We start from the raw sequence: 26,915 nt of genomic DNA, 5'->3' as shown, positions 1-26,915 counted from the left end.
AGTTTTAAAGCTTACAAAGGATGTTTAGTATTTTATTTGCTCTGGAATTGAATCTTTAATTGACCGTTCACGATGAGCAAATTAATTCTGAGTTAGTGTTGTTACACTTCGCGTAATAGCTGCAAGGTGACTTTTCTCCGACGTAGATATCTGATGTTCTCATTGAAATACTAACTCCTGAAGTTAACTCACTAAAGTTAAATGATTTGTGATGTTTGAAATCTGCAAACGTTCCCAGTCAAATATCTGTAGTTTCCCGATTAATAAGCAATTATTACAGTTATAGCTTTCGAGGTTTATAGTATACTAACTGTAACAAATCAACAATATCTTACTGTCTTTCCGCGTATCGGTTTATAAACTATAGTATAGATTCTCGAAAGTTCAGTTGGTAACAATGTAAAACATATATTGTTGATTCTTAAACTCGAGAATCTTCTGTAGGCGGAACTTTTGCAATACATATTTAACAATACAAGTGTTAAACTTAAACAATCACAGATATTAAAATAAATATGTAATATTAAAACCGTTACACTTCTCTGCAAAACATTGACAAAATTTGTTCACAAATTTCTGTATGTTCATGAAAATGCAATTGGTGAGATAACTAGTAATAAAATAAATAGATAATTGCATTGATTCACGTGTAGAAACATTGATGTTTGGATTATCAGACAAGTTAAAACTCAAAGGATAGACCTTTCTATAGAACATGCAGTTAGGATCTTATTAATGAACTAATCCCGTGTGTTCTTTCCAGACGTGTGCAACAAATAGTGCATATTAACTCATGTTCACCGTTGATTACTACCTATGACGCTGCAAAGAAATGTTTCTCCAATAGTTTTTACTGTTATCGTGCTAAGATGAGAAGCATCAAACTTAAGAATTAGCTAAAACAGTCCCGCCTGCTCAGAGGATTACTAGGTTAATAGCTGAACGCGATGATTGAGGGTTACAATGGACAACGATACAGCTTTCTACAAGTTCCGTTAGTATTATGAAGATCGATCAAATCTACCGAGTTCTGTCTATAAACTGGAACTGATATGTGATTTATAAGAGAAATGCCCCTTTGGCTGAGAATTGGTTCCGTAGATCGAAGACCATGTTATTACTGAAGGGGGAGGATAGTTCTTTTGTACCCCTTCACCAGACAATGTAACCGAGTTCCTCAATAACAACAGCATGTGAGCTAACATATAGAAAGTAGATTGGAACATATATGTTTTCTTTACAAATCCAGCAATCATCTTATTAGTTTTTCATTAACTCTGTGCAAGATATATACTTAGCTAAAGTATAACTCAAATTATGCTTCAAGAGTGTTATTGAAATATATCAACCAATGTGAGTTTGTTTGGAGAATTTCGAACTAATTTGGATCGTGAAACTTTTCAAATATATTATTAATTTTTTATTAAATTTAGAAAGTGTTAAAGTAACAGATTATTTTAAGTTGTACCAATGCTTGTTATTTCTCAGTACATATAAAACGTATTTTAAAAGTATAAAATTCATTGAAACTACAGTTATCAGCTTTGCCTATTTTAAAGAGTTTTATTGTTATTATTTTTCCTTTCTAAGTTTTCAATTTGCTTTTTTTTTTCGAGCAACATAGTAGTCTTTCGATTGCTCAGCTTATAAAGCAAACAATTAGGGAATTGCTCCCTGTGTTGCAATTAACCCAATGTGCAACTTTGCGCCTGAACAAATGTGAATGTTGCTTAGAATAGACGATTTTTGTCATGATTTAACGATATGGTTGATCTTTTAAGAAATTTGCAGGATATGCAGTTTTTACAGTCTCGCGTCCTATACAATTTATGTCTCAGTTTTACTGTATTTACAGTAATTGAGTATTTTCATTATTGTAGTATAGTAAAAGATAGAACTTTTAAAAATTGAAACAATATAGAAACAATACTACAATAACTTTGTAGTAAAGTTGAGAATGATGTTAAATCAAAGCATAAAACTGATGAATTTTAAGTCAACATCAACACATCAATAAATATTACCATACTATTTCAGTTCACATTAACTTTTAATAATAGATAATGCAATAACCACTCGTAGTTCTGTTTGAAGAAAAAATATAATAGTGATTCGAAGTGTCTTCTACTTTGAATTGATATTTAAAAAATCTCAGTGTACGTTAAGATTTTCATTTGGAGGTAAACACTAGTTTATATTACCAGGTATTTTTTCTTGCAATAATATCCCTTAGATTTTAGAATTGGATTTTAACTTTTACTTAAACAAAGCAGTTCAAACATTGTAACACACGTTACAAGCTATAAAACCCACAAAATATTTGAGAATGCTTTTTTCTTCAAATGTAGGAAAGTATTTACGACATGTGTGTGGAAGTATGTACATAAAGCACAGTTACATATCGAAATTCATTACGAGTTTAAAGTATGTCCCTTTGCTTTTTTTTTTAAGAAGCCTTATCACTATTCCATCATGGACAATGTAAATTGTATACCATTTATAAAGCATTACTAACTTTTCCATAACAATAAACATCATAAAAGTATAAGGAATACCTTTAGTTACAATTATCTGAAATTTTAAGTAGGAACGTATGGAAACTTATGATTAAAGGTAGCGAATAATTAATTAATATAGCAACTACACTATAACTGTTATATCCAGTGCTAACGAGCCATTCGCCCATTATAAGATGCTCAGAGTGAGGTTTGTGTCCTGTCACTTTACAAAAACATTTACAAAAGTAAATATACTATGCAGTTTGAGTTTTTATAAAACAACTCTAATTAATGTTAACACTTTAAGAATTTTAATATGAAAAATAGGCTCAAACTCCTTTTCTGGAATATGTTTGTATTCCATTTAAAAAGTAAGGATAGAAACTCATTAGGTGGAATGTCTATCAAGTATACGGAAAAAATCGCGAATTACATTTCAAGTTAAAAACAAAAGTAGTTTACGTTCAATGGGTATTAAACAAAACTGATACCTGCCTATTCTAAACCTGTATGCCGAAACTAACTGAGAAGTATGTGTATAAAACATAGTGAAGAATTATTAATTTATATGAGTGAAATTAATGTTATAAATATGTATAAAACATACTTAACAATTGTCTAATAATCGAAATATAAAATCTAAATGTGAACTAAGCATATCAGAGAACCGGTATTTAAATGTTAAACGTGAAGGAAGACTACTGTGATGTTATCGTGAAGTATATTTAAAACGTTCCCTTATAAGGCTAAGAAAGAGAGTGCATGCATCTAAAACACATAACACAACGTGTTATATTTATTTTATTAATACGAAGTAAAAAGAAAGATTTGCGAAATTTAAATTGTATGCATTTGATAATATTGACAATTCTTGGTACACATGGTGCAAATTTAAGATGTCATCAAAAACTTGTGCAACTCACGACTGAATCATCATGATACAAGTTAACACTAGTCTCAAATTTCAATAATTAAAAATAGTCAAGTTAAACGTTTCCTAAAGGTTACAAAAATTGTTACACCTAATATAACTACAAAATACTGTCAATGCACAACATGTATGCAAAAAGTTACAAAAATTAACTTTATACTTTGTTTCATATGTCACATATTCTCCAGCAACTAAAAGCATTAAGCTTAAACATTAATAAACAATCTCTTAGAAGGGTTTCAAATATTAAAAATGATTTTGAGCAAAAACTTTCTCCAAGTAAAGCTAAACATTATGAAATCTTAAAACATTAAACATATGTTTTAAAAATACGTAGAATTGTCTCCAAAGATTACAAAAAAACTCCTAATATTTCTTATATGTATGAAACAATTACTAAACAACTGGTAATACTACCAAATTTCACGCTACACAGATCCTGATCATTATATGTCGTGGAACAAGGCATAATCTTAAAACATTAAACATATGTTTTAAAAATACGTAGAATGGTCTTCAAAGATTACAAAAAAACTCCTAATATTTCTTATATGTATGAAACAATTACTAAACAACTGGTAATACTACCAAATTTCACGCTACACACATCCTGATCATTATATGTCGTGGAACAAGGCATAATAAACAACTTGTAATATGCGTATTCGAAACATTAAATCTTATGAATAACACTTTTATATTTTTAAAACATAAAATACGTAACATGTGAACTAAATATAAAATCATAATACCAAACACGGAAAAATCAAATAGTACCACGAAAAACTAACCAAACGTGTCAAACCCTAAATACTACCAGGAACAACCTAACAAAAGACATCCTACATGTTGAATGTAGTCTAGTTTTTATTGCTTTAAGTGTATAAAGCTTACTATTGTATTAGTCACTGACTTATTTCAAAAGTAGACTAATAATGATATTAGATTAAATTTAATAGTTTAATTTATATAGAATTGTTAATTAAATTGTGTGAATATCATAAATGCACCAATCGTTTTGGATACTTCACAATATAATATTCAAAAATATTATTATTTTAGTTTATTAACCATGAAATTATTAATTCATAACTACAGTTCTTACTGACTGTACCTCAGTAGGTGAACAGTAAGCTTACAGGCATATAAAGCTCAAATTTGGAGTTGGATTTCCTGTGGTGGACAGAGCACAGATACCCAGTTGCTTAGCTTTGTACCAAAACAAAGAAACTTTTTAAAAATAAGTTTAAGATTTGTATGATAAACTTACTGTGTGAAGTTATAAAACTTTGCACTGCTTTATTAGAGCAGATTGTTTGACATTAATAGGAGAAGTTTGCGGAATAATCAGGCAAAGATTGAAGACCATATTAGATGGACGTCAGCCCAATATATCAGCTAATTTTAAGCATGAAACCTACATGTTTTATTTCAATTTGCCGTAGATGAAAACGCTTAGTTGAGGAAACATAACGCAAAATGAGACTATAAAAATATGGTTGTCATGGTTTGTAGTATCACAGATGTATAATCCGGTTACTAAAGTTACTTGCTTTTCTTGAACTTTCTATACGACAAAATTATGATTTTCACTACGTTGACGTATTTGGGAAATCAATCCCTTTCTAGTGATATCTGTACTGTTTCGATGTATTTGGTAATATAATGTTTCATTACACATTAGCATCAAAATAAATCTTATGTTATGATTCTGTATCATATACGCCTTTCCTATTTGTAGAAATTGTGCTTAGTGGTTTTATTTTAATGTTTTCACTTAAGTTCATATTAAATATACATAGATCTGTGTTACACTTAAATACCATGTATTGTACTTTTCAAACATCTGAAACAAGTACAGAGGATAGATAAAGTTTAAATGAGTATAAGTGAGAGTACAGTAAAAAACAATGGATACTCAGTTTTTATTCCTTTTAGCTAGTTAAACTCTTTTCTCAGAAAACTCAATAAGGTTTATTCGAATTTTAGGCAACAAATTAATTTTGAATCTACGAATATGACATCCGTACGTTTTAACCATATTGGTACTCTGTCACCAGCTCAGTACCAATATAATAATAATAATCACAAAATGGTTTTTAGTTAAATATTAATGATAGATGTTAGTATTTTGTTTTCCTGTTTTTAAAATACAAACAGCTGAATGTAAGTACATAATACAGACTAGATGGTTGCAGAAAGAAAGCAAGAGAAGGAACGCTTTACGAGTATTTGGAACATCATCATTCAAGCTGCTATTTTTAATAGTTTTTGTTGTTGTGAAACAGTAGCTCATAGAAAACTTTGTTGGTGTATGTATACACGGCATAAAGTGTTGCGACAACAAGAACTGTGTCACAAGTAAAGTGTCTAAAAATAGCTATAAAATACCTTTGCATAATGTGGTGTTGGGTGATTTTCTTTAGCGCTGATTTACTAGTTTGTTTTTGAATTTCGCGCAAAGCTACACGAGGGCTATCTGCACTAGCCGTCCCTAATTTAGCAGTGTAAGAATAGAGGGAAGGCAGTTAGTCATAACCACCCACCGCCAACTCTTGGGTTACTCTTTTACCAACGAATAGTAGAATTAACCGTCACAGTAAACGTCCCCACGGCTGAAAGGGCAAGCATGTTTGGTGTGACGGGTATTCGAACTCGCCACCCTCAGATTACCAGTCGAGTGCCTTATCCACCTGGTCATGCCGGGCCGATTTGCTGGTAGTAGATGGAATATCCAAGTAGCAATTTTTTTAACATTCAAAGTTATTTTATATTTCCAAATTAAACCGAGTCTGTAGATGTTTTATGACGAAATACTTAGAAGAACATATAAACATTACCAGATATTAGTCTATATTTTGATAAATTTTCAACAAGAAAAAAGAACTATTTTGTTCCTACTTCAAGTTGTTATCCATGAATACAGTATCATGATAGCAAAGAGACCCAAAAAAATTTACTATTTTGTATAATCCATTATCAGTTAAGTTTATGAGTAATTAAGGACGAAGACGATATTGTTACTCAATAATGAACGAATATTTAGAATTTCTCCTCATATGGATTAAATATATTCAGATTAATACCCAGTTTGTCCATCAAAAAGAAAGGTCCGCCTTTCCAAAGCGCTCGGGTTATAAGGATTTTATCATTTTGTATCAAGACTTCTTGAATCCACATGTTTTTTTAGGTTATTGTTTCTTTACGGTGGTTGACCTTTATTAAATTCACGTTATAAAATGATCATCGTGTTTTACGGATATTAAATTTAATTATTGATACTTATTTAAAGTTTTAGATGACATTTCATATGAACCAACCAACTTTAACATATTTACTTTAGTGGTTTCTATTTAACCTTACAAGGTGAAAAAATACTCTATCAGTTTTATAGCTAGTAGGACTAAAGTTGCCAAAAGAACTCAGGTTGGCGTTCTCTTTATGACATAACATCCTACTTTCATTTGGGGCCTCATTATCACGGAGACTAAAACGCGCCGTTTAGGTCATTTAGGAAAGATGGGAGAAAATCGTTGATTTATAAAACGAAGCACACATTATTACTATAAAAGTTACTGATGTATCACAGACCATTATCAATGTAATAAAAAGTCTGTAATACATAAGTATGATTACTTTTACAATTATATGTAAAAAAGATAATGAAGCTATTTTGTTGAAACTTTATTTGTTTACCCAAATCTAAATGATTACATCAATGCAGTGTTTCATACACAATTATTAGCTTTTATCTACAAAAAATACATATTCCAATTAAATGTTAATACATATTCGATTTTTTGCTAAAAAACTAATCAATTACTTGCAACTAAGTTTGTTATTAACACAAATGGTGTTACACTTTCGTTATTGTATGGAAAAAAAATTATTACCCTTCGATACAGCGTCGATATTTTTTTTAACATGCGTAACTAGTCATATACCCATAACGATTAAATTTACAAAGTATACTATTACACGCTTCTGATGGGTTGCCTAGTGATATCATAAAAAATTCATATTAATCATTCTATCTTCATATTATATGTTTAGATAGGTATATGTGGCTAACTAACTCATCCTATTCTGAAACTAGCGAAAGCAAGCTTGACGAGCGGATTTGGATCGGAGCAGAGAGTGTCCTGATATATGTTTGTATGGTGTAGCACTCCCTACTGAATTCGTATTCTCATTTTGTGTTTCTGTTCCCACCGCACACCCCTAAGGATCCAGAAAACACTATGTTTGAAACTGTGTTCCTCCCCCCATTCACAAGCTAGTGTCACAACGAGGATTTTTTTCGGGTACGAATCCCCTTGAGGTAGATATAAAAGTAATTGTGGATCATGGGGGAGCTTTATCGACACATTGAGGCTTTTGTGGAATTTCAGAGATCCTTTGAGTTATTTTATGTTATTGTGCTTTATGAAGCTTTTTCATAGTACTAAATTTGTCTTCAGTCATGATGTTGCAAACGTAATTGTATAAAGTTATCAAACAGTAAAATAATAGACAAACCCTTAAATAGGGAATGTAATGTATGTGCGTCTCCAGACATTGTCCAAATTTCGAAATAAATAATGCATTCCATTGTTACATAACCAATGTTTTTGTTACTAGTTTTCATCTTTAAGCACCTTACTTAAACTTCTATACTGTAAAAAAAATATAAATAGTATGTTAGTAGTTTATCCAACCTACGAACCATATCATTGTAAAGTTTGTGTAGAAAAATGCGAACAAAGTGAATTGCTTGAAAATTAATACTAGTCGATTTTTTTTTCATACACTGCTTATTAAATACTTTCTTATGTTAATTGCGTCAAGAAAGATAAATAAATGACAATGAACGTGGGATAAACTCATTAACCATATTGTTTCCTTGGTTGATTAAACATAAAGATATGAATTATTGAATATCACAGCCTTGTAAAACAGCCATCCAGGTTTTTGTTAATATTGGTCAATTCAGTATTTCATCTTGAACAGCATATTATGCGATACATAACCGCTAGATTTAGGTTCATGTTTAGCCATCCCTTAATTAGACATGTTGACCATTCATCAATACCCGCTGTTTGCACGTTTACTATTAAACGTATAGCTGTAATTTATAACATGCACACAACTGAAATTGCGGAGCATGTTCAGTGGCAGTTCGAGAGCTTGACCCTCAGATCTTGCAATCGACAGCTCCACGTGTGAATCGACCCACCTCTTGAACACAAAAAGTGCTAAAATGTATCAATCAACTGAAAATTTTCATATTATGTAATTATCAGAATCAAAATAGATTGTAAATTCCAGGATTAAACTAAAATATTAACCCTGATTGTTAAAACAGTAACAAAAGTAATGTTGATGTTGTTAATCAAAGCAGACATTTATGAAAATGTTAAAATAAATTAAATGTGAAACACATTACAATTACAACCAGTCCTCATCAGCTAGAGAGACATTCTGTTTTAAATTGATTTAATATTAGATACGTTTCTTTCAGAAAGTATGATTTTCGAAATATATTATCAAATACTATTTAATGCTTAACGTCAGAGACTATATATTGAACCTGGCGGTGTTTGAGACCCGTTAATTAATTGCCTTAATAAGCCTCTCACATTAGAGGGTTGTATTTAGAAGACTTGTGCAAAGATACGCAATAGTATTTGGGCATATTGTCCCTATTTGTGAACTAATATATTATAATGAAGAGAGGAATGCAATGTCACTCACCTTCATTTCATGGGCCACTCTTGTCTGACCATATAGTGGGATTTGTACACCAATCTCTTTAATTCAACTCAACGCATTTTTTCTTTCACACAACCTGTTAGTAGGTCACGTCTGCACTGACACAACACAATTTTTAATATATCACATTAGAGTATTTGAAACAACACAACAGTGCGTTAAAGGTACACTTTAGAATATTTAAATAAAATAATATGGTTCTTGTTACGAGAAGTAAAAAAAGTGTAATATTTTAATATTAATATTTGAAATAAATAAACCAGAATGTGAAAAACAAAGGATCTGAGAAACGTCATTATTATTTGTCCATTATTGTAGAAATGTACATATACGAGTTTGTTCCAACTATAGATAGTTTGGTCATCGTAAGTTATTATTATTGTTATAGAAATATAAGGACTTAATAATTAACAAGATATCTTGTATACACTTCATTTCAACTCTTTTTAGCAGAAAACATCTCTGTTTATGTTTTCAAAAGTAATATAAAAATTGGAAAATCCCGAAACATCTGTTGTTTTAGTATTCATTTACTTATCTTTAATCACTGAAATATGAACATATAAATGCCTTATTAATAATTGTAATACAAATAATAAAAGTAACTCTCTATATAGTAGAGGTAGAAAAAACAATTAAATTTATCAATTTATCCTTCGGGTTTATACTTATCAAGAGTTATCCATATTTACTCATCTTATTTTGTGTACGGATATTTAAGATTGTCAATCAACATGCTTACCGCAATGAGTCAACAGTTAACAACTTTATACTCTGTTAGAGGCAGATAGATAAGTTTTTGATTCCATATTAATTTAATATTATCTTTCATGGATTATATTGCGCCTAATTCATTTAATATCAGAGTAAAACAGAAGGTAAGCAAACCAATAATTATGTTGGCCAATGGATAAATAATTGAAGCACGATAACTGGGCGTATTTTGTCTTTTTCGTATGTTTATGGGGTAAAGTATATAGCAAAAATCACAACTGAACTTAAAATGTGTCATATCAATGTCCAAAGCCCTTAATTCACAAAACAATATTCGCCAGAACTTGTATTATTTGTGGTATGTTGTAAATAATAGTCAATAGACTCACAGTTTTCTGCCATTTGAGATAAAGTCACTTTGTTTCCATTCAGTTATTAGCTTTTAGTGTCTTCACGTGAACAGCTGCAGATAATGTGGACATCATGAACATTCTGTTTTTCCGTATACAACAGTATACAACAGATTAAAATCAATTTATCTTCAGCTCACAACCTCTTATCTGTTACTTGCGTTTCATGTTATAGGTTTGATTTTATCACACAATAATCTGAACTTAACAGAAACTGTAAAATTTTCTGATTATTCAATCATGTTTATTTAATGAATGGTTCACATTATGTTTATGCATATTTTTTGTAACTAAATATTCTATGATTATTTTTAATATTAAAGACATTACAGCTTTAGTGTGGACCAAACATAGGTTGATTTGCCACGTTTCCACAAGTGACTACTTGATGAAACTTTTAAAATCGTGTGTACTGTATCGATACTACAATCAGCTCACCAGAAGAACTTTTTTCTTAATCTTAAGTTTGAAAAATGATAAAGTTTACCATAAATGCTACAATTTCATACCTTTCAGTTCTTCTAGTATTCATAGCTTTTAGTTTCTAGTATTAATAACTTTTAGTTCTTCTAGTGTTCATAACTTTAATTTTTTTTTGTTTTCATAGCTTTTAGTTCTACTAGTATTCATATGTGTAATAAACAGAAAAATTATTCTCTTAAAGTATAGCCTGTTAAAAGGTTTGATGAAATTATCCATCATTAAACTTTTTATAATTAAATATTAATTTTTTGAGACCATTAAATAATATCATATTTATAAACTTTACTTAAATGTCTGCCTCCTAAAAGCCAATTATTCGTTGTTGATATCCTTTGTTATTTGAACTTATGTTCATATAAATATTTCAGATGCATGGAAAGCTATAAATATAAATAAAAGATTTAAATGAGTATTACTGCGTTAAGGCTCTTATGTGTTGAGAATTTTTGCTATAGTGTAACTCACTTATTATGTTTCTTATGATTAGAATGATAAAATAAATTGTTCATTAAACTCAAGTTGAAAATACTCGTGTTTTCACATTAATATGGCCTCTTATAAACAGAACTATGAACATTCAAGTACAATTTCAGTTTCTTTGTTATAATACAGTTTCCGTGTCCTTTTGATATACATTTATATACTTAGACAGTGAACTAGCTATAATACTTATATAATTTTATTTATTAAAATATTTTCATTCCATTGTGAATAATAAGATTTCAGGCGTAAGCATAAACACCCAGAAACATATTTAAACTGGTTTAATTTGAGTGATTTTGTTTCTCTGCTTATACCTACTATCTCTTGTTTCTTTCAAAGTCGCCTTCCCCAAAAACTGTTCTATCAAATTTAGAAAAACATTTTATAATTTTAAAAATTTCTTACGACACAGTTGATATACTTCGTACTTCTGTTTTATTTAAAATGGAAATGCTTGCTAAATAGAAAACTAAGTAACATCTACAGTTATGAATCTGTAAGCCTAATTAAATATTAACATTTATTGAATAAGATACAAAAGTAGACACTTTTGCTAATATGTTTTTATTAAATATTAAATTGGTTTGAATTTCGCGCAAAGCTAATTTAGTAGTGTAAGACTAGAGGGAAGGCAGCTAGTCATAGCCATCCACCGCCAACTCTTGGGCTACTCTTTTACAAACGAATAGCGGGATTGACCGATCATTATAACGTTCCCCCCACCTAAAAAAGGGGCTGTTTTGTGTGAAGGGGACACGATCCCGCTACTCTTAGATACGAGTCGAATTCCTTAACCACGTGGGCAATGTTAATTTGCAACTAATCGCAAATATTTTGATTTGTATTGTGTAGAAAGGTTCAAAGGAATAATTACATGGATTTAAGAGTTATCCCAAAGCTTTTTGGCTTAATTTTTTCTTTATACAGCACAACCTTTGTTTGATACCCAGAGAGAAGTAAAACTGAAAACATAAGCAGAAAATTGTCGCGGGTTTGTTTTAATTTTAACTAATAATAAGTAAAAAGGATACTTTTTAGTCATTTTATCCTTTTCCAAAACATTTACAGGAGTGATAAGGAAGCGTATCATATATAAATATACTTGTAATTTATTTCGGCAATGTCTATTGCCTCCAGGTGTCTGTTAGTTAGAAATTAATAGAAACAAAATACACTTAAAAATAAATGTAACACTTTTATCTTTATGATATTAAACATAATCTTGACATTCATATAAGAAAACCATCATCAACCACTTTATAAATGTAAAAAAAATATATATTTTTATTATAAACCCACAGCATTTAGTTGTTCTTTGTGTAAACAAATATTGCAGCTTACACACCGGATATTTCTTGTTTTAGGGTTTTAAAGGTAGGAGCTAGTTATCGACAGTGCTCATCAGTCAGTTGATTGAGCCTCAGTGTGCTCTTGTTCTCATACTGGGGAAGATGACACCCTTTCTATTGTATGAGGATTTAATATATTTGCGTAATATAATTTACTGTCATTTTTAGGAAGGCTTTTGTCGAGTTTCCAGGAAAATCGCTGGACAGTCATCTCCATGGTTCTATTCTTCTACGTGGCGTATCACGAAAGTGAATAAAGCCACAATGTGCTCATGCAATTTTTTAACGTGTGACTAATTTTAACCGTATACACTGTGTTTAAAATTGAAGATAATGTAGCAACTATACAAACCACGTGATAGGAACCTCCTAGATATATTTCGAATTTATCTCGTAGTCATCGAATTTCCAAGAAAATGGCAAAAGTATGTAGCTCAACCTTACACGCTATAGTCTTTGTGAACTCAGGTAAAAAACATACATTAATTTCTTTTACCATTTATATGTATATATATATATATGTGTGTGTGTGTGTGTGTACCTTCACACAATAAGCTAAAATGATTAACTTTTCAATGGCTTTCTCTTCCTGGTATTACTAGATAGGTACGGGTCTTCTTGTGTAGCGTCTCCAGAACATGAACTTCCTGTAGTTACGCAGACCACTCTGATTTTATGTGACTACTTTTTGATGCACACAGTTTTTCTTTCAATTTATTTTCTTTCATTTGTATTAGTTAGTGTTAATTTTGCTTATATATTTGAGTACACAAGTAAAACTTGTAGGACCTTTTAAGATGAACACTAACATTTGACTCACCCAGAAGGATGACTATGTTACTGTTACCATTTTAGGCTTCTATAAATAGGAAATACATTTGTACTATCGAACTCAAAATAAACTTTATTCGTGACTTTTGTTTACCTAATCGAAAACTGTATGTAGTATAAAAATTTAATCGACATCTTGATTAATTTTGTAATAGAATAGATAAACAACCGAAAATAATGCAAATATTTTGCGGAAACGTCTCACAGACTTTTTCTCTTTGAGTGAAGACTTACTATGCATTTGAAAAAAATAAATTATTAAACTATATTTCTGAAGATTGTAAACACATATGTATAATAATGTTGAAGTTATAGAAATTCAAGACGTATGATTTGTTTGTTTGTTCGTAATCAGAGAGCTACGCAATGGGCTATCTTGGTTCTGTTCACCGCATATCGTGACGCGATTCTTCATGTCATAAGATCTAAGATTTACCGTTAAGTCACTGGGAAGTTCAGGTGGATGAATATGCAAATATCATTGAATTATATGAATATAAAAATGAACAGAATCTAAGTGTTTATGTTTTGTTGAATGACTACATCTACTATAGTTATTCATTAAACTCACAATTCCATCTTTAAATAGCAAATGTAGGAAATGCCAATTCTCTATGAGTTTGACAACACATTAAGTAACATTGTAGCAAATATCCACTACGTTTTCAGAAAATGTACGACCTGGTACGCAGGAGTTAAGGTTCTAGACACTGCTGTAAATCTCAATTACTTGAATGTAGTTAATGAGATAAGGTAGTCAGCTAGAGAATTAAAGAGTATGTATTGTGATACCTATCGTTACCTCTAACCCACAGAGTTCGTGACAGTACCTTACTGCACATTTATTCCACCTAAATTTTTCATAACAGTCAGACATGCAAGATTACGTAGTGGAGTCGTCTCAATCTCAGATATAGTTAAGGATAGCGACATCTTGTGAAATCGTTTCTAATAACAAGTTCCACGACAATAACACGACTTCTAGAGACATAATTATCCTCGTAATTGACGAGTCTATTTAAAGAATCTGTGACAACATTTGTTGTATCTTATTCATCACTTAAAAGCGTCTGATTAATTAAACCATTCAAACATCTAAGTAAGCAAATCTGTGATTTAAGGTTTTTTAAGTTAAAGATTTCAGACCTGAAAACAAATTCAAAACAACGTCATAACAACCTTTTTAAATCGTATTTCCCCGAAATAATTAAATACGCCATATTGTTTAGTCACATACATAAATGTCAATTATGTAGAGCGTAATAAAAAAATTTTATATAAATATTTATTCATTAAGAATATAACTGATATAAGAAGGTCTTTTATGAAGTGATTAAGTTTTGGAATATAGAATAGTAATTAACAATTGTCTTTTACCTTCATTATACTCTATGAAAAGTTCTCACAAATTCAGTTTCTCTTGAATATGGTAATTTTATATCCTGATAAAGTATGCCATATAATTTTTAATATGTATTCTCTAACAGTTGTTTATTAATTTAATATTCCATTTACCAACGGCATGTATATGTCATATAACTAGTAATGAGAACTTTATTTCTACATCTTAAATTTATACTTATGAAAAACGAAGAAACCGACTTCTTTCGTTTTATCTCAGATTTATTTTAAAATATGTGTTTCTTGTGCTTGATGCGTAAGAAATAGCTACCTTTGTCGGCCCAGTAAAGTTATAAATGCTTTTTCAGGACACCCTCTCTCGGGATTGTCTATATATCAGTTCCCTGTTTTTGACCTTAATGGACGTGCCAATGAAGAAAATTAACTTACTAGCCCGACAGATCTTTCTGCTTATCTTCAGAACATGTTTTGTTAATTAATAGAAAAGTAATTGAGATTTGCACGATCATTATATATAAAACCTCTTTAATTTTTAATTGGAAATCGTTTTCGAAATTTTTAATTATTTTTCATTAAATTAAATTAAGTAGCTTTAGGGTTGTACTTAGTTATTGAATATTTAAATGCAGCAGCGTTTACAAGCTTTCGTAATTATTTCATGTAAGCATTATTAGATTTACTAAATTCATCGAATAGAGACTGTGTTACAGCTTCCCCATTTTCTGGAGTTTTAATTGAAAATACTATGAAAATACTAGGAAAAGAGATAACACTTTATCATGCCGATTCTACCTTGTAATGAACTAAATTCTGAATATTTTATAAGTAATATGTTACAGTTCATAGCGAATGATGTCAAATTCTTTTGTTACCATTACATGATACAGATTATTCTGGGGAGAAAAAAAACTTCCATAATTAATTTACTTTTAGTTCACGTAAGAGCTGAGCACCAGACGATTTTAAGACTTTTTTGGTGCTTTTGTTGAATAAATTCATCTCCAGTATAGGAATTATAGTCTATATTTAATTATTAAGATTATCGCTATCTTCAAAAATGCAGTGCCAAGCTTAACTTTTAGAATATCTATTAATTATTTTATCTTCTACAATAAATTTACTTTTACTTTGTCAAGTAGTGGGTGTTGGGTTATATGGCTTTGAGAGGACTTAATGTTTATTACATAAGAAATGAGGGGGTACTCGGAGTTTTTTAAAGAAATTATTGTTTCCTACATAAGTAATTATTTCTGGAGTAAACTGTTGTTCGCTGCATGATGATCGCAGACAAACAAACTGATTCCGATTGTTCAATTTGATATGATATCTCTACGTAGCATAATTAGTTTTTCATTATTCCAACTAAACCAATGTATGTTTTAGGACAAACGGATTTTTATTATTCAAATTAAGACGATGCTGGTCTTTGGACTATAGTGCCATAACATAAGTAAGTGCTATCTGCTTCTTAAGGTTTAGTAATCCTTGTTCTTTTTCAGTCAACTAATGTTTTTTGTCGCTTCAATGATATTGGAATATACAGTATTTGCAGGAATATTTAATATATCAATTTTATTATTGTATTTCTCTTTGTAAAGATAATTCTGCTTTGTTAAGTTAATATAGAAATTTAGGGCTGACCTAACTTTCATAAGCTGGCTCCTGTGAATTTATTCGGATTATGAATGAAAATACCACTAACTACGAAGTTTCCCAACTGATGAGAAAATTCGTTCCAATCTTTTTTTGTAAACATGAACAGTGTATTTATTAGCTGTACTCATACATTACTCAATTTTTAATTCCTATCTCAGTAGATAATTTGCTATGGTCAGAAATTAATACTAATTTGGTATTGAATTAAATACTGTGTTGATAAGAGCTAACGTCTTGAGGGACTTAACAGATAACCCGATGTCTGTCTGCTATAAGAAAAACACATGAACACGTTTCAAATATAAATTTTCCCAATAATGTCAAATAATGGTCATAATTGCATTTTCTCGATTTTTCATTTAGAACAAAACGTTCAGGATAGATTGGCAACATTATCAGCATGTAGTTTAAAATGACATTTTTTCTTGTTTGCACAGTTATTTGGGATAAAGTGTCATCTCTTATTATGTGTGAAATCTATTTAGCAGTGTATTCGAGTTTATCTGGGACCAATGGTTGGTGGCAGAACTATGATTCTTAGGATGCGTGATTCGTGTTCCGTTACTACCACCAATTCGAGTTATAAGAGTAGCGGTCAAATCTCATTATTCAGCCTGTCAGGTGTAGATCAACAGTTATCAGTGTGTGTGTGATGCTCACTAACTGCCTGCTTTCTACGTATTTCATCACCTCGAGAATATTTATCACTTCGAATAAAGTTGCCTTTCTCCGTGACGAGTAAAGGATATTTATCCGTCTAAATTATGTACAATATTGTTCCTTCTTCGTGTTATTTGTCATTTTGAATAAAGTAGCGTTTCATTCTGATGTGAAAAGGCTATTTATCTGTTGTTATAAAATAACCTTCCTTTCTATTACGTAAGTGGTATTACGTGGCATTCTTCCTGATTTTTAAATCTTTGTCAAGCAGGATATTTTTAATAAAGTAAGTGATGATTCGTTGATATGTGTATCGGCGTCTCTATTAAATTAGATAAAATGATTTTTTTTTTCCTGCTGTGTAAATTGTGTTTGTCATCTGGTTTATTTTGAATTTCACGCAAAGCTACACGAGGGCTATCTGCGCTAGCCGTCTCTAACTTAGCAGTGTAAGACTAGAGGGAAAGCAGCTAGTTATCAGCACCCACCGCCAACTCCTGGGCTATTCTTTTAACAACGAATAGTGGGACTGGCCTTCACATTATAACGCCCTCACGGCTGAAAGGGCGAGCATGTTTGGTGTGATGGGGATTTGAACCCATGACCCTCGAATTATGAGTCGAGTGCCTTAACAACCTGGTCATGCTGGGCCATTTGTCATCAGGAATAAATAAAATCTATTTTTTCTTTGGCTCGGCATGGCCAAGCGTGTTAAGGCGTGCGACTCGTAATCTGAGGGTCGCGGGCTCGCATCCCCGTCGCGCCAAACATGCTCGCCCTTTCAGCCGTGGGGGCGTTATAATGTAACGGTCAATCTCACTATTCGTTGGTAAAAGAGTAGGCCAAGAGTTGGCGGTGGGTGGTGATGACTAGCTGCCTTCCCTCTAGTCTTATACTGCTAAATTAGGGACGGCTAGCACAGATAGCCCTCGAGTAGCTTTGTGCGAAATTCAAAAACAAACAAACAAATTTTTTTCTTTGCTGCTAATAAAAGCTTTTCATCAGATATGTAAATGCTATGTTAAGCAGTTAGAATTCTTAGTGTATAAAAACTTTTTATACAGATCGGTACAGTTCTTATGAAGTCATTTCTTTATCACTTGGAACGAAACTACATCCCGATGTATAAACAATACTTGTCAGCTGCTTGCCTCTAACGACGAAACACTTTCTCTTTCTCGAGTGTAAAACTAGTTATCAGTTAAGATGTATTTTTTTTTTTTACTGTTAAAAATTTTGCTTCTACTTTGGGATGAGTTGTTATTTGTTCTTGAAGTGTAAAATTAACTTATTACTTTAAATTAAAAAGTGTTTTTTGCGAAGAATAAACAATATTTATTTAATTTGGGTGTATTCGTTCCTGGTTGATAAAGGCATTTGTCTGTTGAAATGAGTTTATTTTTATAAAGTACAAAGTAATTTTATAAGTTTGTATGTGGTGTTATTAGTTCTTAGATTACAAAGGATATACATTAGTTGATTTTTTTCTTTCGAGCTGTATAAGTAGAACATGATTATCAGTTAAACATTAGGTTTATCGTTGTTATGAAGAAACGTTCCCTTCTTAGACGTGAACTGTAATTATAAGCTGAGGCTATAGTGTTTATGTTCTTTGTATACAAAATGTGTTTATCAGTTATGTTGAAATGTTATAAGCTTCTCGAATATTAACTTTTGTTCGTTGGGGTGAAGAAATGTTAAATTTTATACAGGGTGAACAAAAGTAATGGTTAGAAATTAAATTATGTTTTAAGTAAAATAAATATATTGTTAGTTTTGCCTTACCCAATGTATAGACTTTCCTTTTAATTAATTTAAAGATAATTTGTAGGTGAGGTGAAATAATACTTCTCTACCAGCTAATAGTATACTTAACGTAAAACGTTTTAGCAGTTAAGATAAAATTTTATTCTTACAGGTTTAATTATTGTTACTATTACTTTTCAACTGAAATGTTAGGGCTGTTGCTAAGTTTGGCTTAGATGTTGTTTGTTTCTAGAGTGTAGGGAGAGCTACGTTATATTGAATTTAATTTAAATATGAAATAAGCTTGTCAACTGATAGCGACAACCGATAAAAGTAACAGTGAGACGAAATATATCAAAACTAGACTTTCACATTGTTTTCCGTTTTCTAAGTTTTGATACACTGGAAATTTAAACGTTGTTGGAGAGCGTATGCAACAGCCACATCCAAAGCAATGTATTCATAGATACACGTCATAAAGGTGAATTTAGATCAGGGCCTAGACTTTTAAAGTTGAAGATATCTTATTCACTTAATGGTGTAAGAGGACAAATGAGTATAGATCACGTTAGATCGCCTGGACCATCCAGAAAGTTGTACCCAAGCCGTGGTAAGAAACTTTAGTTATTGTGTTATAGACTAGAGTACACGGACACTAAGTTCAGTAGCAAAACTCGTCCATGTCTCAAGCAATATAATAAAATATAACTCCGTCTGAAAAAGCGACACAGGCTGCTTCGCCAACAGACCAGTTCAGCCATCGCGTACCTTAATCAGCTGGAAAATAAAACGGGTATTCATGTTGTTTTAGGCGAAGACGTGTTAGTTAAAGCCACTGGACGAGGCACGCAGGAATTTATATGTGATCAGACTGTTGAAACAGTGGCTAGAAAAGAGTCATCCTCGTAAAATAAATGGATTTTGGAAACCAAACAGGGAGGAATGATATGCTTTAGACATGATAACTTTATGATGTAGTCTTTTGTAATGGAACCTGTGCTGCAGGGCTTTTAACGACATTTATGGTTATTAGAAACATTCCGAACATGGCGACATGGACTGTAATGATGTTATGAGACTTCAAAATCGTTTTAATATAACGTACTCAATCTCTGTGAAACGTATAAATCAGGTTGTATGATAATATATTTCTTTTCTTGAAGTGTAAAATGAATGTAGGAGTTGGATAAAACTAAGTTGTTCTTGACTATTAATTCTATTAACATCGTAGGCTGAAAAAACGGTAAGATTGAAATTTTCTTATAAGGTCCTCATGCTCCATGAAAACATCAGTGATTTTGATAATACGAACATTAGCTATTGGTCTAACACATTACTTTTTCTAGCAAAGGATACCCATTAAGGAAGTAAAAATAGTATATAGGGTAATATTAAATGGTGTCCCCCTTCGCTCTTTCTTTTGTAATTAAATATCTAATGACAATATTAGATGTTGCACTGTGAAAAGTAATAATTGACTTATTTAACTCATTAAGTCGTTGAATTTTTAAATTCAAAGTAAAAAAGAATGCATTCCATTTTAGGGTTTTTCTTGGGAAAAATCATAGAACAAAATAATCCTTGTACACAGTCGGACAGTGTCCAGTCACCATTGCATTAATCGAGCTTGCTAACTGTGGGAGATAGGTTTTAACACGAACACAGACACAAATGTAATGGATCATCTTTGTTGAAAACTTGAACAAATTAGGAAACAGAAAGGGTGATATAAATGTCATCAACTTGTATATACATTTGATTTAGTTGTAACAAACTCTGCTATTTATTATATCATAGCAGTATATATATATAAGATTTTCTAATATATTTTCATTTCATTTTCTTAGTACTGAATGTCAAAGAATAGAACTTACAATTTTATTCATGTCTTTTGAAATTTTTAAGAAACTGTTCCTAGAACAATGTTAGAAAATGTATATAAACACGTGAGCAAGTGCGATTCTAATCGTAATATATAGCTTCAGTATTGCATGCTTGAGACGATGAACAATGAGCCAGAAACTCCTGATGGGGCCCGTCAGCAAATGGCATAATCAAAAATAAAATTCATAAGCCATCAATACGATCTTGCTTCTTATAGAAATTGGTAACCAACCGTTCTTTGTTCTTTGCCAATATACTTCAGGTTGTCTCGAGCCTTTGTGTATAAATCGCTCAATCCTGTTGGCTTCTGATCATTTTGGTAGAATTTTTGAGACTAGTTATATTTCTAGGAACTAATATTTTAAACTAGCAAGTCACAATTTTATTTGCACGTAAAAGACATGAATTTACCGCTTCAATATTTCAATACTGTACTATTACTCCTTGTACTATTCCAGGAATATGGCGGCATGATGGACCATGACGGTGATGCAGACGTAGCAATTAATTTGTCAACCAATCAGCCGATCAGATCGTCCTTGACCACGCCCACTTGGAATTCCGAAAATGATAATAATGATTCTCTGGTGAGAAAAGCTTTTTATGTGAAAAAAAAATTTCGTATTACCTCTTTTATTACTTTTTAACAGAAACTTGCATAACATATGTTTGGCTCTTTCCTCGAAACGTTATCATATTATAAACTTACTTTTAAAACATTACAATTTAACTAGTTTTAAATTTTTCATTCTCCGATGGCTCAGCTGCAAGTCTGAGAAATTATAGCACACTAACAAAAAAAAGGTTCCGACACCCATGGTAGTCAGAAGACAGATAACTTGTTGTGCAGCGTTGCGCTTAATAACAAACTTTGTTAAACATTTCGTCTCTCAGTGGTTCAGAGGTAAAGCTGAGAAATTTGTAACGCCAATAAAACAATAAAATAGGCTATATTATCCATAATGAGCAGAGTACAGAAAGCTCATTGTGTAGCTCTTTGTTTAATAAACAAACTTTATTAAACTTAAAATCATTAAATTAAACTCTTATTGCATCAATTAAACAAACATAAAGTATAAAAATATCTCAATTTGCAAAATTACTGTGCTCAACTATCAATGATAGCCCATTTTTTGTAGTATTTTTATTAGGTCCTGTTCGGTTACAGTTGAGTTCGTAAAGTGTATGTATGAAGCGCTTCAAATTATTATTTCACTTTTACTAGTATGTTTGTAATCAGTGCACAAGTATCATTAAAAAATACATTACTTTTAGTTTAGATCAAAAGTTTCTATAAGATAATTGTATTATTTTTCAAATTCGATTTTTGTTTGTGGAGAAGAATATGTTTAAATAGTTCCATCACACAGACAATAATAATTCACCGTTGTACGAACTTATGTTTCCCCTTTTTCATATAATGAAAAAAGCTAAAAAACATGTTATTTTCACTTATTTCTTCTTATTAAAACACTGTTGAATCTGGCAAGTGATTAATGAGTTTATATAACAACGGAAATGTCTCAGTGTAAATGGAAATATTTTATCTAATTTATAATTATGCAATTACTTATTAATTAATTTATATCAATACAATATTTTAATTATTGCACATTTTTACAATTAGAACTTTCTATATGACTTGTTTTGAAATTATAATGTCTGAATTAAGATGTCTAAATAGCGTAATTCTTCAAATGAAGGGTTTGCGGTTTGTAAGAAACAGCAGAGATAACCAAACTAAAATATATATCGTTTGTAAAAATCAGCAATAACAAAAAAAAAGCTTTTAAAAGTCACATAAGATACATTTCAATCTAACTCCTCTCTTTAGCACAAATGGCAAGGCAGACGTAAAAAGAAACAAACACTACTAAAATAAACTATCCTTTTCCTGTATTGAGATTTGTATGTCTAAACCTATTCTTGAATTAAGCGAAAGGTCTCAATAACCAAAGTATTTATGAAATACTGATGTACCCTTTTGTTATGGAAATTCCGTATTTGTAGAGTAGAAAGTAATGAGATTTAAATAACTACCTGTACAATTTTAATGTAATATTATACTGTTAAGTTGTTTTATCTTGGCAATATTTAATTTATCAGTACTGGCTTTGATTTTTTTTTCATTATGCAAGGGAAAATAATGGAGAAGGTTTACAAGCATAAAGGGATAAAACATTATTCTAAAGTGATAAACCCATGTAATAGATTTCTAGTGACTTAATATACCATCTCCCAGAAATAAGTTACAAAAACTAGTAGATTGAAAAGTGAACAAGAAAAACAGAGTATCATGACAAGAACACAGTCCAAATGTACTCTTTTTGGATCACATCGGGACATAAAGCAGTTTGAACACAAAAAAGAGGTTCAAGGGATATAGCAAAGTAAAAGTTTTAATATAAAATCAAACCAAGTGATATATTGGTTTGAATATTCTGAATAAAAATAAAAAGGCGAACCTGATCAGAGAGTGACAGAAACCAGTGAGAATCCCTAAAACGAAATAGAAAAGTGTGTTATTTTATTTCCCAAGCGAAGACAAGCGTTTTTTAAACTAGCATTAATTAAACGATATAACTGTTAACGGGTATTTTAAAAGCAGTTCACCAGAGAGAGACCACAATTTTTGTGATTAACCTTGAAAAATTGTCATCTCAAACAACAAACACGTGTGATTTGAAGACAAATAATTTGGCTAGATCCAATATTGTTTTAATGTTCTCAACAATAAAAACAAATAATACTGTAATATTATTAACTTTATTTAAAAATCTGTCTTTCAATATTATGTGCTATCATGTTTTTGACAAATAATAAAAATCTAATATATCTAAAAGAAAGGTTGCAATACAAAAATGACACAGTATTTCGTATTTAATTAATTTTTAATTAGTCGTCTGTTTGTTGTACATTAAATAATAAAAAAGGTTAGGATTTTTTTGTTTCATCAACTTGTAGTAGTATGTGCAAGGTATCTAGTTTTCAGATAAGTATTGGTGTGATATACTTAAATTAACCAGTTAGATTAAGACGGTTTAGGTTGTGATCAGGATAAAAATCGATTTGATTGTTCTATCAGCAGTTCACAGAAAAGTTTCAACAATATAAGTATGCATCAATGCTAAAGACGTAGAACAGTTTGAAGCTATATCTGTTTTATCATTAAAGAGAAACGAGTTTATTTCACAAAAAGGATATTCATTATGTCTCATTTTTGGTGTGTGTTAAACCATTCCCAACGCGTTGGGTGTATAATCACGGTTGTAATTCAATAATGTCACGTATTTGATCATACCCTAAAGTATCTTACTATTCTCATTTCATCAGAAATCAATGCTGTAATGGATATACCAGGAACCTAATATTTGAAGGAGGGATCAATTGATTGTATTCGTGTTAGTGTAACTAAAGCAAGAATATGTTATGCTACTATGTCGTTCTGATTTTAAATGTTCAATGTAAAACCTTCCAGAAAATGAAATCTTTATTTTACTTCCCAAGCTACAACAAGCTTTTATTAAACTAGCGTAGATTAGATATTTTAACGGTTACGCGCGAAGTGTTATTTCTTCTTATCACCAGTTGACAAACTCCAGTTTTCCTATGTATATACATGTATGTTATCCCTTTACCTAAATCGATAAGTTTTTGGTTTATTTCAGCAAAAGTGACTTTTCCTCTTTTCACTGTTTACTTTGCTGAATAAGAATATGTTGAAATCAGAAGTTTGCTACAATATTTTAACACTAATTTGGTTTTCATAAGTTGAAATTTTGATGTCCTTCTTAGAAACGTAATTTGTAGTGATGTAATTGTGAAGGTACACGAAAAAAAAAATTTGTTGTAACGTGATATACTTAATAAACTTTCACATTATCAGTGACATTCGAACTTACATTTTTGTTTTATCTATAATTCTAGTCTTATGTTTTATAAACTTGATATCAGTAACTTTCTTTGTAGTTCACATTAACTACTGAAGAAACAAAAATAAGTCACTTAACCGTTTCTCGATGGGACAGCAGTAAGTCTTCGGACACAGCATATAGCTCGATATAGCTTTGCTATAAAGAAAACACAAATTACACACAAATCAGGTTTAAACTCAGTAACACATACTATATATATATGTGTGTGTGTGTGTGTGTGTGCGTATGCAAGACGTAAAAAGTTAAAATAGTCATAATGAAAGGACAAACAACGTTTAGGCCAAACACTTCTAATTAAAGACCTGTAAAGGACTTTGACCGAAACGTTAAATACACTTTTATGTACGGATGTTCTAACCATTCCCGGTATTTTCAGTTTTTTAAAGTAAATAATTGTTTAAGAGAAGTTAGGTTTGAAACATCGAACTGTGTGTAGTTAGTATTTGTTAGTTTTTCAAAAGGGACTTAAATTTTAAAACCATAAGTTAGACTCTGTTATCAGCATAACTAATTGAAATGGATGTAAAGCAATCAAAGCATTATAAGCATCATAAGGTATATTCTACATTGTTATAATATAAGAATGATAGATAAAAGAAATACGTAGGGTATTTGAGTAGCATCAGTACAATTATGTGGTTTATGTATTATTATCATAAAATACTTGTGTGTAATATGAAAACACAAACTATCAGCGCTCTGATATGCCATCTATATCGTTATAATGAACAAATGTCATGTTATAAAAAATTCAAACTATTTCAGTAATACCAACATTATAAGCTGGTCTTTATGTTGTTATAATTTTAAACTAAAAAACTAATACGAGCATATGAGATATCTGGATAGCACCTGCGTCATAGGCTAGACAACTCGATGTTTTCATGAAAAGCTCATATATATTATAGACTTGTAAACTGTTTTAACAACTCCAGCGTCATTACTTGAACTTTGTATTCTTGTAATGATAAATTGAGATATAATACAAACATAGATGGGATTTGAGGAACACAAGAGCCACAAATCTAGATTCTATATTTTTATAATTATAAAATAAAATATAATACAAGCGTTGCAGTCTGGTCTCCTTTAAAATCAGCCTACAAAAGACTGATATATAATACAAACATATAAAACTACACTGGTCATGCCAACCTTACCTTCTGAATTGTATACTGTTATCACGAAAGATTGATATTTATATTACAAAGATATAAAGATGTACGAGCATTGCCACCGATGAGGTTGACTGTACATCATTAACATCAGAGACTGACATATAATACAAGCGAGAAAATATTTACATTCAATTCCAATGTCATTAGCTGGACTTTTTATTGTTATAATAAAATACTGATTTGTAATACAAATGTTTAAAGCTATGTGAGCTGTTGTGCCATCCATCATCATTAACTGGACTCTATATTGTTATAATAATAAACTGATTTATACTGTAAAGTTATAAAGCTATATGAGCAGTGCTATCGTCATTAACTGAACTCTATATTGTTATAATAACAGACTGATTTATAATCATAAGTAGAGTACTATTTATAGTAGGAATGGAGCGAATATACTATAGATGTAATACATTCTATTTACTCATATGTACCTCTGAGAACCAAGTAATCAAACTTCAAAGGTATTTGATAAAAACATACAAAATAACAAGTCATAGATAGAACCAGTTGAGAAAATAAGTGGAGCAGGTTTTAAAATTTTACAAAACCACAAGTTTATCTGTCCTACTTAGTGAGTGGCATTATTGAACGCTTGTACCTCAAAAACAAACAGAATTGCCATAGTTATAAGTGCGCCAAATAGAACAAAAATACAAAGACTACGTGTTAATACCACCGTGAAGTAGTTACTTAAATTGATTAATTAATTTATCTTCATTCTGCTGTATTCACGATATTATATAACTTATGGATACCTACAAAAGTGTATCTATGAATCTTCTAACTTTGTGTAGAAAGTAACGAATTCATGACGTCGATGCACAGAAACCTCTTACGATTTTTAAAATTTTTATACTTAAATCCAGCATATATATATATCTAATGTACAAAATTCTTTTGTCTTCTTATGCAATTACAAAAGAAGAGATAAGATGAAAATAAAATGAAATATATTAGTTATGGGTTCACACGAATGTCCCATTTTACAGGTGACGTACAAACAGGTGCTTCCAACAGTTCGATTTACAGAAACATTTAGTC

At 30.8% G+C, this 26,915-nt stretch overlaps 2 protein-coding genes across 11 annotated transcripts in view; both read left to right on the top strand.

Annotated features, from left to right (window-relative positions):
- Positions 1–7,669, top strand: part of LOC143255619 (uncharacterized) — a 167,817-nt gene extending 160,148 nt beyond the window's left edge. The window contains exon 4 of one of the 2 annotated variants that reach the window (XM_076511548.1): positions 7,526–7,669. The gene's annotated coding sequence lies outside the window, so the exon portion shown is untranslated. The remainder of the gene's footprint in view (positions 1–7,525) is intronic. The other variant, XM_076511554.1, reaches the window with a different exon arrangement.
- The window catches only part of LOC143255618 (forkhead box protein P1-like), a 155,301-nt gene that overhangs the window by 61,922 nt on the left and 66,464 nt on the right, over positions 1–26,915 (top strand). For 8 of the 9 annotated variants that reach the window (XM_076511533.1, XM_076511541.1, XM_076511535.1 and 5 more), the window contains exon 2: positions 21,217–21,345. In XM_076511533.1, coding sequence (XP_076367648.1) covers positions 21,217–21,345 — 129 coding nt within the window. Of the gene's footprint in view, positions 1–7,709; positions 7,734–21,216; positions 21,346–26,915 lie in introns of those variants that run through there. The other variant, XM_076511536.1, reaches the window with a different exon arrangement.

The sequence above is a fragment of the Tachypleus tridentatus genome, chromosome 7 (genome assembly GCF_004210375.1).
Source record: "Tachypleus tridentatus isolate NWPU-2018 chromosome 7, ASM421037v1, whole genome shotgun sequence".
Lineage (NCBI taxonomy): Eukaryota > Metazoa > Arthropoda > Merostomata > Xiphosura > Limulidae > Tachypleus > Tachypleus tridentatus.
The sequence above is the reverse complement of the archived record's forward strand: the minus strand, read 5'-3'. Positions and strand labels throughout refer to the sequence as shown.